At 46.1% G+C, this 14,143-nt stretch overlaps 1 protein-coding gene across 6 annotated transcripts in view; it reads right to left on the reverse strand.

The window, feature by feature from the left end:
• Nucleotides 1-14,143, reverse strand: part of LOC146058210 (uncharacterized) — a 110,418-nt gene that overhangs the window by 37,891 nt on the left and 58,384 nt on the right. For 2 of the 6 annotated variants that reach the window (XM_083170338.1, XM_083170337.1), the window contains exons 7-11: nucleotides 13,093-13,193; nucleotides 12,862-12,931; nucleotides 12,436-12,536; nucleotides 12,201-12,270; nucleotides 9,287-9,361 (exon numbers count right to left, since the gene is read on the reverse strand). In XM_083170338.1, the coding sequence (XP_083026464.1) occupies nucleotides 9,287-9,361; nucleotides 12,201-12,270; nucleotides 12,436-12,536; nucleotides 12,862-12,931; nucleotides 13,093-13,193 (417 nt within the window). The remainder of the gene's footprint in view (nucleotides 1-9,286; nucleotides 9,362-12,200; nucleotides 12,271-12,435; nucleotides 12,537-12,861; nucleotides 12,932-13,092; nucleotides 13,194-14,143) is intronic. The other 4 variants (XM_083170341.1, XM_083170339.1, XM_083170340.1 and 1 more) reach the window with 3 other exon arrangements.

The raw sequence follows: 14,143 nt of genomic DNA on the forward strand, positions 1-14,143 counted from the left end.
TGGAAACACTGTTCAATAAATAATTGTGGAATCACTCAAAACCAGCAATTAACAGGATTACAAACAGCAAGGATTTTTAATAGAGGGGAGATTCCTGACAAACAAATCTTATTGACTAACTGGGTGGCTGAATAGATTAAAGGGGGCCATGGTCATTGCATATCTATATTTTGGTAATGCTTTTTTTAATATATATTTTTATTGAGGCATCATATATCAACAGAACATTAGTGCTTAAGTAACATTGTTGTCCCAGACAAATATCAGTTGTTTTCAGTTTACAATAAACATAACAGTGACATTTTGATAACTAGTGTATGGTGTATGGTATCCGGATTGCTGACATGGTCTAGGTAAGTGATGGAGAACCTTTTGCACCCTAGCAGTTATTGATCTAAACATCCCAGAATTCATGACAAAATGTTGTTGCGCAGCCGCATCGCAAGTACAGATGTAGCACTCGTTGCCTTTGCAGAGGCTGGCGGTGACCCCAGGGGATGCGCGCGCACGAGACACACGTGCATCCCTTTCAACCGGAGCTCCCCCCGGGTCCCCGCCACCTTCCCCCACTTAACCCTGTCCATCTCCCTGGAACAGAGACGGGCAGGGTTCCCGTCCCCCACCGATGGGAAACTGGGACAAGTGTCTCAGTCAGATGTAGCATCTGCTCACCAGTTGGGGTGGTCTGGCGAGCCCCAGCGCTGGATGAGCGGCGCTACATCCTTAAGTAAATCTAAGCCCAGAGGATGGGTAAAACCATATAAAATACAGTATTATTAAAGAATACCATAAATCAGTCACTCGAAAAATACAACCTTGAGATGTCCAGATTAAATTGATACAGCGTTTTAATATCTAGTCAATTTTCATCATGAAGACACCGACTAATCCCGTTTATCTATTTTCGTTATCGTCACATTTTAGTCCCAGATAAAAACCTTAGTCGACGAATAGTTTGAGTATAAATTTTTGCCGCTGATTAGATTTACACCTTTTTTAATCCCCCTGTGACCGGCATGGTGGATATTTGGGGATATAAATCTAAAAACTTCTCTGCTCTTATTATGTGACCTTTGATACTACCAGATTGTAATAGGCTATGAATCAGACATGCAGTGTACGCAGAAACTTGCTGATTCAATTAATGAAGATATAAATTACTGTGGAGAAAGGTAAAATACACCTGCTCTCCGCAAGCCTAAGTATTATTATGATTGTGAAATGTGATCAGAACATAGGGGGTTATTCTACTTCACTCTTTCTGACAAAATCCTTCTTAGATGGACAAAACCATGTGCACTGCAGGTGGGGCAGATGTAACTTGTGCAGAGAGAATTAGATTTGGGTGGGGTTTTACTTCAAAGTGAGATCTATATTGTCGTGTAAAAGTAAAGCAGCCAGTATTTACCCTGCACAGAAACAAAATAACTCACCCAAATCTAATTCTCTCTGCACATGTTACATCTGCCCCACCTGCAGTGCACATGGTTTTGTCCATCTAAGAAGGAATTGGTCAGAAAGAGTGAACCAAAATAACCCCCATAGTTACAAAGGGGGTGCATTGGTGTGATGTATACACATCTATATGTACACATATATACAAATCATCATCACATAGACAATTAACTTGTACATTTAAATGAAGTCATCATCTACCCCCTTCCCATTATATGTATACATACTACGCACTATGGTCAGAACCACCTTTCATCATCAAAGGGATTTAGACAACATCTCTAACTTTTTTTATGCAAACAAATTTCCTATCTGGTGACCGTCCTCCCCTATCGCTAATTATCTGCCGTTCATGAACTATTGCATAGAAGTAAAATATATGATCTCATTTTTGACTGGACATTGAAAAACAAAAATATATGGAGAAATGCAATCCGTTGACAAGCTCGAAGACGGTGAGGTCATCCCAAACAAGGTCAGGCAGAAACCCAAAACTGCAGGACAAGGGGCAAGGTACTGTAAGTGATAGAAAAATGTAGCAGTGTGACAAGCTCTTGTCAAGCCGATGGATCTTCAGGGAAGCAGCAACCTGTACACGACTGAGATTGTATCAGTGAGGATATGGCTGCCTGTGGCATGTGACGAGGGGAATGGAGGACTGAGAGTTATATAGTGGGAGGAGCAGGGTCCCCAGCAGCACAGAGTATGTCAGGAGATGGGTGATGTGTCAGTGAGGACAGGGGCAGTGACATGATGTGAGGAGGGGAATGGAGGCAGCAGGAAGCCACAGACTGAGAGTTATATAGTGGGAGGAGCAGTGTCCCCAGCAGCACAGAGTATATCAGGGGATGAGTGATGTGTCAGTGAGGACAGGGCTGCATGTAACAGGGGCAGAGACATGATGTGAGGAGGGGAATGGAGGCAGCAGGAAGCCACAGACTGAGAGTTATATAGTGGGAGGAGCAGTGTCCCCAGCAGCACAGAGTATATCAGGGGATGAGTGATGTGTCAGTGAGAACAGGGCTGCATGTGACAGGGGCAGTGACATGATGTGAGGAGGGGAATGGAGGCAGCAGGATGCCACAGACTGAGAGTTATATAGTGGGAGGAGCAGGGTCCCTAGCAGCACAGAGTATATCAGGAGATGAGGGATGTGTCAGTGAGGACAGGGCTGCATGTGACAGGGGCAGTGACATGATGTGAGGAGGGGAATGGAGGCAGCAGGAAGCCTCAGACTGAGAGTTATATAGTGGGAGGAGCAGGGTCCTCAGCAGCACCAAGTGGTAATGGAGGCTGTTACTATACTGAAAGTAGAAACATTGTGTTGACAACCCCATATCTATATGAAACCAGGCAGTTACACATTAGAACGTGTCGGTGTAAATAGTGTCATACAGGACATCACAGATACATTATATACATAGCGGATATAAGTAGTGTGAGTGAGAAGTGACGACCAGATTGACATGGCGCTGACCCCTCCTCTGTCTATGGGGGGTTACAGGTCACCTGTGATAACAAGTCTTGGCTTATAGGATTCTCTGTCTTACTATCACACAGGTGCAGACAGAATCTGATCACGTCATATTGTCAACATATCCGTATGTGTCAGCGGCTGAGTGGTGACATGTGTCAGCGATTATAGCAGGGATAGGAAGGAGCAGAGCGCACACGTCATGTTTCCTGCAATGTGACAGGTTCTATAGAAGTGAGATAATGTGTGAGAGCGGCTCCGACTCTATGGAACTCTTCCCTGCACGGTACTCATTAAACGTTCACCAAGCATCTCCCCAGCGCCCGCATTCTCCCCAGCACCCGCCGTCAGCTTGTTTTGCACTTGGTGAATACGATGGTGAATATATTGAGGTTTGCAGAATATTAGAAGAAATATAACCAGCACTTATAATACTCGGGATATTGTGTTACATGTTACAGGACAATACGAGGTCTCATATTAATTAAAAAAGCCAAAAAATCTGTTCTGCTTACTACCAGGGAAAACCTACTTTTCAAAACTCCTCCCGCAGTTACCACCTCAGAGACCACCAACACAATTAGGATGGTTGGTAATTTCTGCAACGAATGGAGGGATAATAAAGATATCGTGCAGAGACACTGGCCAGTCCTGCTGTCAGATAAAGACCTTGCAACCAAACTAAACCCGAAGGTGGATATGAGTTGGCGAAGGGCACCCAACCTGAAGGATACCCTAGTACACAGCCACTATATCTCCACTCAAAAGAAAAAAACACTCCTGACAGGCAGTCATCCCTGTGGTAATTGCAAAATCTGCAAACTGATAAGCAATACCACAGTAATAAAGGACCGTTTTGATGAACCCATTAAGATCAGAGAATATCACAATTGCAAGAGTGAGAATATTATATATTGTCTCACTTGCCCATGTAACCTGAAGTACGTAGGGATGACCTCTCGCCCACTCAAACAAAGAGTTATGGAGCACATGGGCAACATCAGGAACGCCACCACGGACAGACAGAAGATGAAACCACTGACCACTGTCGCCCGACACTTCCTAAAGATGCACTCATCCGATGCCAGCACCCTGAGATTCTTTGGGCTTGAACAGGTCCATCTGGGTCGCAGAGGAGGCAATATTAATCAGGCATTGTTAAGGAAAGAAAGTTGGTGGATCTTTCATCTGGGAACGCTAACACCTAATGGTCTAAACGAGGATATCAATTTCAGTGCCTTTCTGTGACTTCATCCATCCTCTATTTCACCCCTGATAACCTCCACTTACACCCTGGTTAAAGTAAACCCCTATCCCCCATTCTTTCCAGCATTAATTCCATAATCAATTATTCGTCAGCTCTTGTTTATCAGAACAATTGTTATCAAGTTTATTACCATCATTAATGCTATGATTATTACTTTTTCTTTATGTTACTAATCCATTGCAACTAATATAGTTAGCGTTTTGCCTCTGACTAAAAGAAACAACGACTAATCACTCAGATGTTTTAACATCATGTCCTCAATTGAATGTGCAAAATGCACACTGCTTCATAAGTGTCGACAGGCCAATGTCAACAAGTTAAACATCACCTTCTTTAATCAGCAATTTTCCTAAACCTGGTTAATAGATACCATCCAATTCACCCACTGAGGTCCCCCCTTCTTTAAATACCCGGCCACCATTCTCATTAGTCTCCACCAATTTACTACAACCAACATGCCGAGGGTATGTCCCAGCAAGCATCTTAGTACTATTCCCTGACACTCCCCCCTTTTCTTTTCCCTTTTTTTTCCTTTTCCTTTTTTTCTTCCAGTACAGCGTCCTGCATACTAATTCAAGCCTTCGCCTTTATTAAAATGTCGCCGGGTGTCGTCACCACCAGCGGGATAATGGGGGTCAATGGTTATGCAGCATTAGGGCCGAGATCTCGCTACCTGCTGCCACTTATAAATATAGTGTCATTGCCACCCATTTTATTTTATTTAATTTCAATGTCAATTTCATTTTTAGAATATAATTTCAATATAATATGTATTTAACCATATGACGTCTACTTTTCTACTCTTGAATATCAATTGGTCAATTATGCGTCACTTTATTGATGCCACAGTGCCCCCAGTGCCCCCCTGTGACCATCCCTCAAGTGCCATGCTTTTGATCGCTTATATTCCTTCCCGCACAGGGCGACAGCCATGCAGTAACAACCAGCAACACAGTAGGAGCCTCCGTTACCATAGCATCATAGTATCATAGTATACAATTTTCCTCTACTATTTCATTGGTCTACATTCCCATCAGTCAATTTCTGACTGATCTTATTGGCCGCACCCTCCTATATTGATAGACTGAGGGAATCCTAGGATCACACGTCATCTGTGATCAAGCCTACCGGCGAAACACGTGTAAGAGGTACACGCCTCTGACACGCCCCCCCCTCCTGCTGAGTCCCGGCTCAATCTCCTGCTTTTCAGATCCTGGACGCCATCGCTGCCGTTACCACAATACCAGCGTCCTTACAGGCAATCCACCGCCAGCCGCCAGCCGAACCCCACACCCACGGGTCAGGTAACAATTTGCTGCCCTAGCCCGGCTTGGAGAGCACAGCCTGCACCGACATTACACATAGTGTTATGTCGGAACGTGCAGCGTGAACTCAGCCGCGGCAGCCAGCTTTACCAGCGGCTATTCCTAGCCACAATTAGCGGGTCTCTTTTTGACAGCCACAAGATCGTAGCTCTCACCCCGTTTCTAAAGGGGCTTTGTATCTGTTATTTATTTACAAAGCATCAGTGCAGTCTATACTGGTGACTTTGCTATTATACCCTGCGCTATTTTCTTCCTATTGCACTGATTGCTTTCTGCTTCAAGTTTTTTGCTGTCTGCACCTTTTGGACTGCACTAATTATTGATGCTAATTACGCTAATTGCTCTAGGTATTAAACTGAACAGCCTGTGCATTCGCAAATTCTGTATGTAACAATGATAATAGAGCCATTTATGTGAAGTCTGTTAGTGTTATTACTAATTACATGGGTTGCCTGCTCACTTATATTTTTTCTGATTATCTACCAATCAGCAATCTGTTAGAACTATACCTAACTATTGTACTCTCCACCAAACCCTGATTACACAGTAGATAACCCTGATTACCTCAAAGTCAGCAGTTTATGTGACTATATATGTGTATTGGTTACCGTATGGGTGAAAATCTATTTATCTATTTCTCTGACTATGTACCCAATGTACTGACAGTTATTGTTTCTCATTAAATCATCCCTTTGGCATGGAGTGGTGATCAGTGCAAATTAATACTGACACCGCCCGTACCACTCCCGGTGTGGAGACAAGGGTACAAATATATATTTTTTTGAGCCCAAATCCTGGGACTCTTTCGATTTCTGGGTGGCCCTATTTGTGACTACTATCTCTCTCATCCGCTATTTGACCTTTGTGATTGATGGTGGACAGCAGAAGGGGTGTCACAGATAACCATCCATTTATCTCTACCCCTCCTAAATTTTCTGTGACTCTCTCATCTGTTCTAGTGAGCCTGTTCCCCCTGCAATGCACCAGGCAACAGGGTGATCGAGTGCTTGCTGAGCAAAAAGCAGAAGCACACCTTGGCTTACCATTATAAGACATTGTGGTATTCTCATCTGTGTTAAATACGGCCATACATCACTGGTCCGCCTGATTTCCATCCCGCACTCAGCAGCTAAGCAGTGATTGGACTGGCTAGTACCTCTCCGGGAGACCGTTTGGGAATACCAGTTGCTGTAACTAAGCGTGGACAGCAGATACACCCTTGTCCGACTAAGGGAGTCTCCTATTCTTCTCCTTTTTGTTTTCACCATCAATATACATTTTTTTCTGTATACCGGGAATAATATTAACACCAACAGCAGGGGGCAAGTGTCATGTGTCTTTTACCCCTTTTGCTCTTACCAATTGAGATATCATATATTTTCCAATGTATTGATTGATCACCAAGGGAGCACAAAATTTACCTTGATTATCTTCGCCACAAAGTGTCTTGATGCCTATACGATATCTATGATGTGCAATTTTTTTGACTCAGTACATTTGTTTTAGCTCTAAATACTCATCAAAAGTTATGTATTAAATTTTATAACTAATTTACAGTAAAGTGTGCCCCAAAAAGCCTTTGCGTTCTTCCTTTTTCTGTCACTTTGTGTGACCCCCCCTTTTTTGTGAGGTCTCATATCTGACAGGCTCGGCACTGAAAGTATTTGGGATGTTCCCGTATGTTGGAATATGTGCATACCATCGGGATATATCGGGGACGGGAACAGAAGGAATTTATATTTCATATACACATAGTGGGAAAGTGATTTCATACAATATTTTTAAGCATTTTCAGTAACCAATCAGCTTTGGTAGAACGTTCGGGCACATGAAAGCCAATATCTGATAGGCTGCAGTGCGTTCTCCTTACACCATCAGTAAATCAGTCCCCATGAAGGCTCAGTAAATCCTGTGCTATACATGAGGTGTTACCTGCAGCCACCAGATGTCGCCAGTGTTCTCCCATTCAGCTTACACCATAGAAACATAGAATTTGACGACAGATAAGAACCATTTGGCCCATCTAGTCTGCCCCTTTTTTACCCTTCAGGTAAACTCAACCCTTTTTAATCCTTATTTCTTTGTAAGGATATTCATATGCCTATCCCAAGCATGTTTAAATTGTTCTACTGTCTTAGCCTCTACCACCTCTGATGGGAGGCTATTCCACTTATCCACTACCCTTTCTGTGAAGTAATTCTTTCTAACATTTCCCCTGAACCTACCTCCCTCCAGTTTCAGTGCATGTCCTCGTCCATAGACCTTCAGCTATTACACCCCGAGCCCCCCAGCAATGTGACCGTGTCCCACCTGTTCTGACATTACCAACACTGTACCGGGTAACTAAGGTGGGGGCTATGTTCTGTGCTGTCACATTTATCACCCAACTCACAGATGACACAGTTACAGTTTCCCTGTAATTCTGAGAGGGAAGACGCCGGTCTCTGCAAAGATGGCCGCAGCCAACATATCACCAAGCCAGGGTACAGACGGATGAACTGAGCACAGCATTAATCCTCCCGAATGCTCTTTACCCCCATCTCCTGTCACTGGTGGGAAACGTTCCTTCTGGCATCACTGGGAGATGGGGTCATACATCTCACCTCTACCTCCACTGTATGTGACAATATCATATTGTATTGTAGCTCTTGTGTCTTGTTGTTGTCCTTTCTTAGGTTTCCTTTAGAATTCTGTCCAGTTTTGCACCAAAAGCAGAATTGATCTTTGGAATGTGAAGCAGAAGCCTGGAAGTAATGTAATATTCCCAGGCCTGTAACCATAGCGCTGTGCTGGGTCCAGTGGGAGGGGGCGACTGTTCCTGAGACCACTCTGTCAGAATCCGCTGAGGAGCCAGTGATGGAGACCACCACCTTAATACTACAAGACTAGAATGTCTCTGCTGGGAGTTGTAGTCTTGTTGTCTGATGCAAAGTGATTACAACAGCAGTTGTTTAGTGGATGATGGAGAAGTGCCTGCTGGGAGTAAGCCTGTCCGAGGTCACGTCCATAAACTGGAATCAGTCCCTTGACCAGCACAAAACAATACTGACCACGGGAGGACCAGGCGCACGGTCAGAAAGTTCACGTTAGAGACCATAGCGCAAACAGACAAGAGGGACAAAAGATGAAACCTAGCAATCCTAATGTACACTCTGGCACCATAGTAACGCCGTTCTCCTCCTTTCTGTTACACTCGCCCATGCTATAAACAGCTAGTTACTGGTACTTCAGTAAAAGGACACTTAGCGTTCTGAGACCCCAGCGCCATGTAGCACACCTGCTGTCACACAGGGAAGGTGTCCTGCCTACCGTACCGTATGCTGCTACTGGAGCCCATGGGCCTGCTCACAATCACAGCCATTTGGAGAGCCAACACCCCCAAACTGCAATAAGGGTGCAGATCACTATATGTCCTAATGAATCCCCCCTCAGCTGGCGTAGCCGACTGATGCCGTGTAGAAGTGAGAGAGCATCTACTGTGAGGTCACCTGTAGCCACCTATGTATCTGTCCATGCTCCTCACATACTGCCCCCTACAGCCAGAACCACGGCCTCCCATCATTATATGTGACCAGAGGAGCAGCCCGATCCCTCTCATACCCGACGGTCACACATCTATTCCCCAACATATTACAGAGCAGCCATAGAACCGGCTCACTCACAGAACAGCCGCCGGGCACAGTCTATGGCCTCCCATTCTGTCCGGCAATGTGATATAGGGCAGTCTGGTATAAGTCACATTATAGGAGAGCGAGCAGCACTGACCTGCACTGGATTCTGGGAGGAATTCCTGCAGCTCCCGATGGTCACCAGCATCCAGCTCTACACCGGCCTCAGCTCCTGTGTATGACAATAAGCAGCCAGTGTTACACATAGACACACGTGTGCAGAGACAGAAGGGGCCGGTGTCTGTGTGTAGTAGTAATTACTATCATATGTGACAGGAGGAATATCCGGACATACGTGTTACCCGCAGCCAGTGTTACACATAGACACACGTGTGCAGAGACAGAAGGGGCCGGTGTCTGTGTGTAGTAGTAATTACTATCATATGTGACAGGAGGAATATCCGGACATACGTGTTACCCGCAGCCAGTGTTACACATAGACACACGTGTGCAGAGACAGAAGGGGCCGGTGTCTGTGTGTAGTAGTAATTACTATCATATGTGACAGGAGGAATATCCGGACATACGTGTTACCCGCAGCCAGTGTTACACATAGACACACGTGTGCAGAGACAGAAGGGGCCGGTGTCTGTGTGTAGTAGTAATTACTATCATATGTGACAGGAGGAATATCCGGACATACGTGTTACCCGCAGCCAGTGTTACACAGACACGTGTGCAGAGACAGAAGGGTCCGGTGTCTGTGTGTTGTAATTACTATCATATGTGACAGGAGGAATATCAGGACATACATGTTACCCGCAGCCAGTGTTACACATAGACACACGTGTGCAGAGACAGAAGGGGCCGGTGTCTGTGTGTAGTAGTAATTACTATCATATGTGGCAGGAGGAATATCCGAACATACGTGTTACCCGCAGCCAATGTTACACATAGACACACGTGTGCAGAGACAGAAGGGGCCGGTGTCTGTGTGTAGTAGTAATTACTATCATATGTGACAGGAGGAATATCCGGACATACGTGTTACCCGCAGCCAGTGTTACACATAGACACACGTGTGCAGAGACAGAAGGGGCCGGTGTCTGTGTGTAGTAGTAATTACTATCATATGTGACAGGAGGAATATCCGGACATACGTGTTACCCGCAGCCAGTGTTACACATAGACACACGTGTGCAGAGACAGAAGGGGCCGGTGTCTGTGTGTAGTAGTAATTACTAACATACGTGACAGGAGGAATATCCGGACATGAGTGTTACCGCAGCCAGTGTTACATATAGACACACGTGTGCAGAGACAGAAGGGGCCGGTGTCTGTGTGTAGTAGGAATTACTATTATATGTGACAGGAGGAATATCCGGACATATGTGTTACCCGCAGCCAGTGTTACACATAGACACACGTGTTCAGAGACAGAAGGGGCCGGTGTCTGTGTGTAGTAGTAATTACTATTATATGTGACAGGAGGAATATCCGGACATACGTGTTACCCGCAGCCAGTGTTACACATAGACACACGTGTGCAGAGACAGAAGGGGCCGGTGTCTGTGTTTAGTAGTAATTACTAAAATATGTGACAGGAGGAATATCCGGACATACGTGTTACCCGCAGCCAGTGTTACACATAGACACACGTGTGCAGAGACAGAAGGGGCCGGTGTCTGTGTTTAGTAGTAATTACTATCATATGTGACAGGAGGAATATCCGGACATACGTGTTACCCGCAGCCAGTGTTACACATAGACACACGTGTGCAGAGACAGAAGGGGCCGGTGTCTGTGTGTAGTAGTAATTACTATCATATGTGAGAGGAGGAATATCCGGACATACGTGTTACCCGTAGCCAGTGTTACACATAGACACACGTGTGCAGGACAGAAGGGGCCGGTGTCTGTGTGTAGTAGTAATTACTATCATATGTGACAGGTGGAATATCCGGACATACGTGTTACCCGCAGCCAGTGTTACACATAGACACACGTGTGCAGAGACAGAAGGGGCCGGTGTCTGTGTGTAGTAGTAATTACTATCATATGTGACAGGAGGAATATCCGGACATACGTGTTACCCGCAGCCAGTGTTACACATAGACACACGTGTGCAGAGACAGAAGGGGCCGGTGTCTGCGTGTAGTAGTAATTACCATCATATGTGACAGGAGGAATATCCGGACATACGTGTTACCCGCAGCCAGTGTTACACATAGACACACGTGTGCAGAGACAGAAGGGGCCGGTGTCTGTGTTTAGTAGTAATTACTATCATATGTGACAGGAAGAATATCCGGACATACGTGTTACCCGCAGCCAATTTGCCTCTCACACATGCTTACTCCTTCTTCCTCCCCTTGTGTATATGGGGGTATGGAGGATATATTCCAATTACAGTAAACTTTAGAACAATTTAAATTTTTTAGAATGACTGGTCACCATCTGAGCAAATACAGCAGCCCCAGCAGTATATTCCCACTTATATCCTGAAATAGGTGGTCTGTATGTCAGCCTCTCTCACCTGATCTGATCTCAGCAGCATAGTCCTCTGTGCGTATCACCTGTATGACACTACCGTCTGTATGTCAGCCTCTCACCTGATCTGATCTCAGCAGCATAGACCTCTGTGTGTATCACCTGTATGACACTACTGTCTGTATGTCAGCCTCTCACCTGATCTGATCCCAGCAGCATAGACCTCTGTGCGTATCACCTGTATGACACTACTGTCTTATGTCAGCCTCTCACCTGATCTGATCTCAGCAGCATAGACCTCTGTGCGTATCACCTGTATGACACTACTGTCTTATGTCAGCCTCTCACCTGATCTGATCTCAGCAGCATAGACCTCTGTGCGTATCACCTGTTTGACACTACTGTCTGTATGTCAGCCTCTCTCACCTGATCTGATCTCAGCAGCATAGACCTCTGTGTGTATCACCTGTATGACACTACCATCTGTACGTCACCTCTCTCACCTGATCTGATCCCAGCAGCATAGACCTCTGTGCGTATCACCTGTATCACACTACTGTCTGTATGTCAGCCTCTCTCACCTGATCTGATCTCAGCAGGGACGTCCTCTTCTTTACATTGCTGGTAACACATCTCGTCTTCTGGCACAGCCTGTCATACAAGAACATGTGTTACATACGTGTTCCACCCACACAATACACAGGACATCTCTATAGGACACACACACAGGACGGGGACACGGGAATAACACAATATCCTGCACTGTGAGACATGTGAGGAAGCAGAGCTGGGAGAGGTCAGACCGGGTTCCTCTACCTGATAATCCTGGCTGGTCAACCTGTTCTCTTCTCCCATACACCCCGGAGTATAGAGAGGGGTCTCATATGGGTCTGCAGGATGTGTAGGATTACACCCACCTGTGGGGAATGGGCACACACATGTATCTGTATAAATGGTAATGCAAAAGAAGAACTCAGCCGACACAAACACATTATAGTGACGGATATGGCGGAGTAACATAGAACCAAAGTCATGCAAATAAAAACCACTGTATCCCGACTCCCGGGTAATGGTCCATTCTCCTGCAGTGCCGCAGTCACCAGCGACCGGGAAATACAGACTGTTATACTTACTGTGATGGGACCAGGGAACGGTCAGGGATGACATATACCCCACATTCCCAGTAATATACATATCCCCCATACAGCAATATTGTACCCCCAGAGCATCTGCGTCTCTCACCTGGGCTGATCTCAGCAGGAACGGCCTCTTCCTTACACTGCTGGTGATAGATCACGGCTCCCGGCTCAGCCTGTCATACAAGGACATGTGTCACATACGTGTCCCACCCACACGTTACACAGGACATCCCTATAGGACTCACACACAGGGCGGGGACATGGGAATAACACAATATCCTGCACTGTGAGAAGCAGATGTACAAGGAGGAGAGGTCAGAGCAGGTTCCTCTACCTGATATTCCTGTGTCACTGTCCTGTTCTCTTCCTCTATACAGCCCAGGGAGTACAGAGGGGTCTCACAGGGGTCTGCGGGATTTCTAGCACTGCGCCCACCTGCAGGGAATGGGTACAGAGAATTACATTACAGTAGGTATAGTTATTCTATATACATCCCGGAGAGTACAGAGGGATCTCACAGGGGTCTGCGGGATTTCTAGCGCTGCGCCCACCTGCAGGGAATGGGTACAGAGCATTACATTACAGTAGGTATAGTTATTCTATATACAGCCCGGAGAGTACAGAGGGGTCTCACAGGGGTCTGCGGGATTTGAAGCGCTGCGCCTACCACCGGCGGGGAATGGGTACAGAGCATTACATTACAGTAGGTATAGTTATTCTATGTACAGGCCGGAGAGTACAGAGGGGTCTCACAGGGGTCTGCAGGATTTCTAGCGCTGCGCCCACCTGCGGGGAATGGGTACAGAGCATTACATTACAGTAGGTATAGTTATTCTATATACAGCCCGGAGAGTACAGAGGGGTCTCACAGGGGTCTGCGGGATTTCTAGCGCTGCAGCCACCTGCGGGGAATGGGTACAGAGCATTACATTACAGTAGGTATAGTTATTCTATATGCAGCCCGGAGAGTACAGAGGGGTCTCACAGGGGTCTGCAGGATTTCTAGCACTGCGCCCACCTGCGGGGAATGGGTACAGAGCATTACATTACAGTAGGTATAGTTATTCTATATACAGCCCGGAGAGTACAGAGGGGTCTCACATGGGTCTGCGGGATTTCTAGCGCTGCGCCCACCTGCGGGGAATGGGTACAGAGCATTACATTACAGTAGGTATAGTTATTCTATATACAGCCCGGAGAGTACAGAGGGGTCTCACAGGGTTCTGCGGGATTTCTAGCGCTGCGCCCACCTGCGGGGAATGGCTACAGAGCATTAAATTACAGTAGGTATAGTTATTCTATATACAGCCTGGAGAGTACAGAGGGGTCTCACAGGGGTCTGCGGGATTTCTAGCGCTGCAGCCACCTGCGGGGAATGCGTACAG

Source organism: Crinia signifera, chromosome 2 (assembly GCF_055691185.1).
Source record: "Crinia signifera chromosome 2, ASM5569118v1, whole genome shotgun sequence".
NCBI classification, from domain to species: domain Eukaryota; kingdom Metazoa; phylum Chordata; class Amphibia; order Anura; family Myobatrachidae; genus Crinia; species Crinia signifera.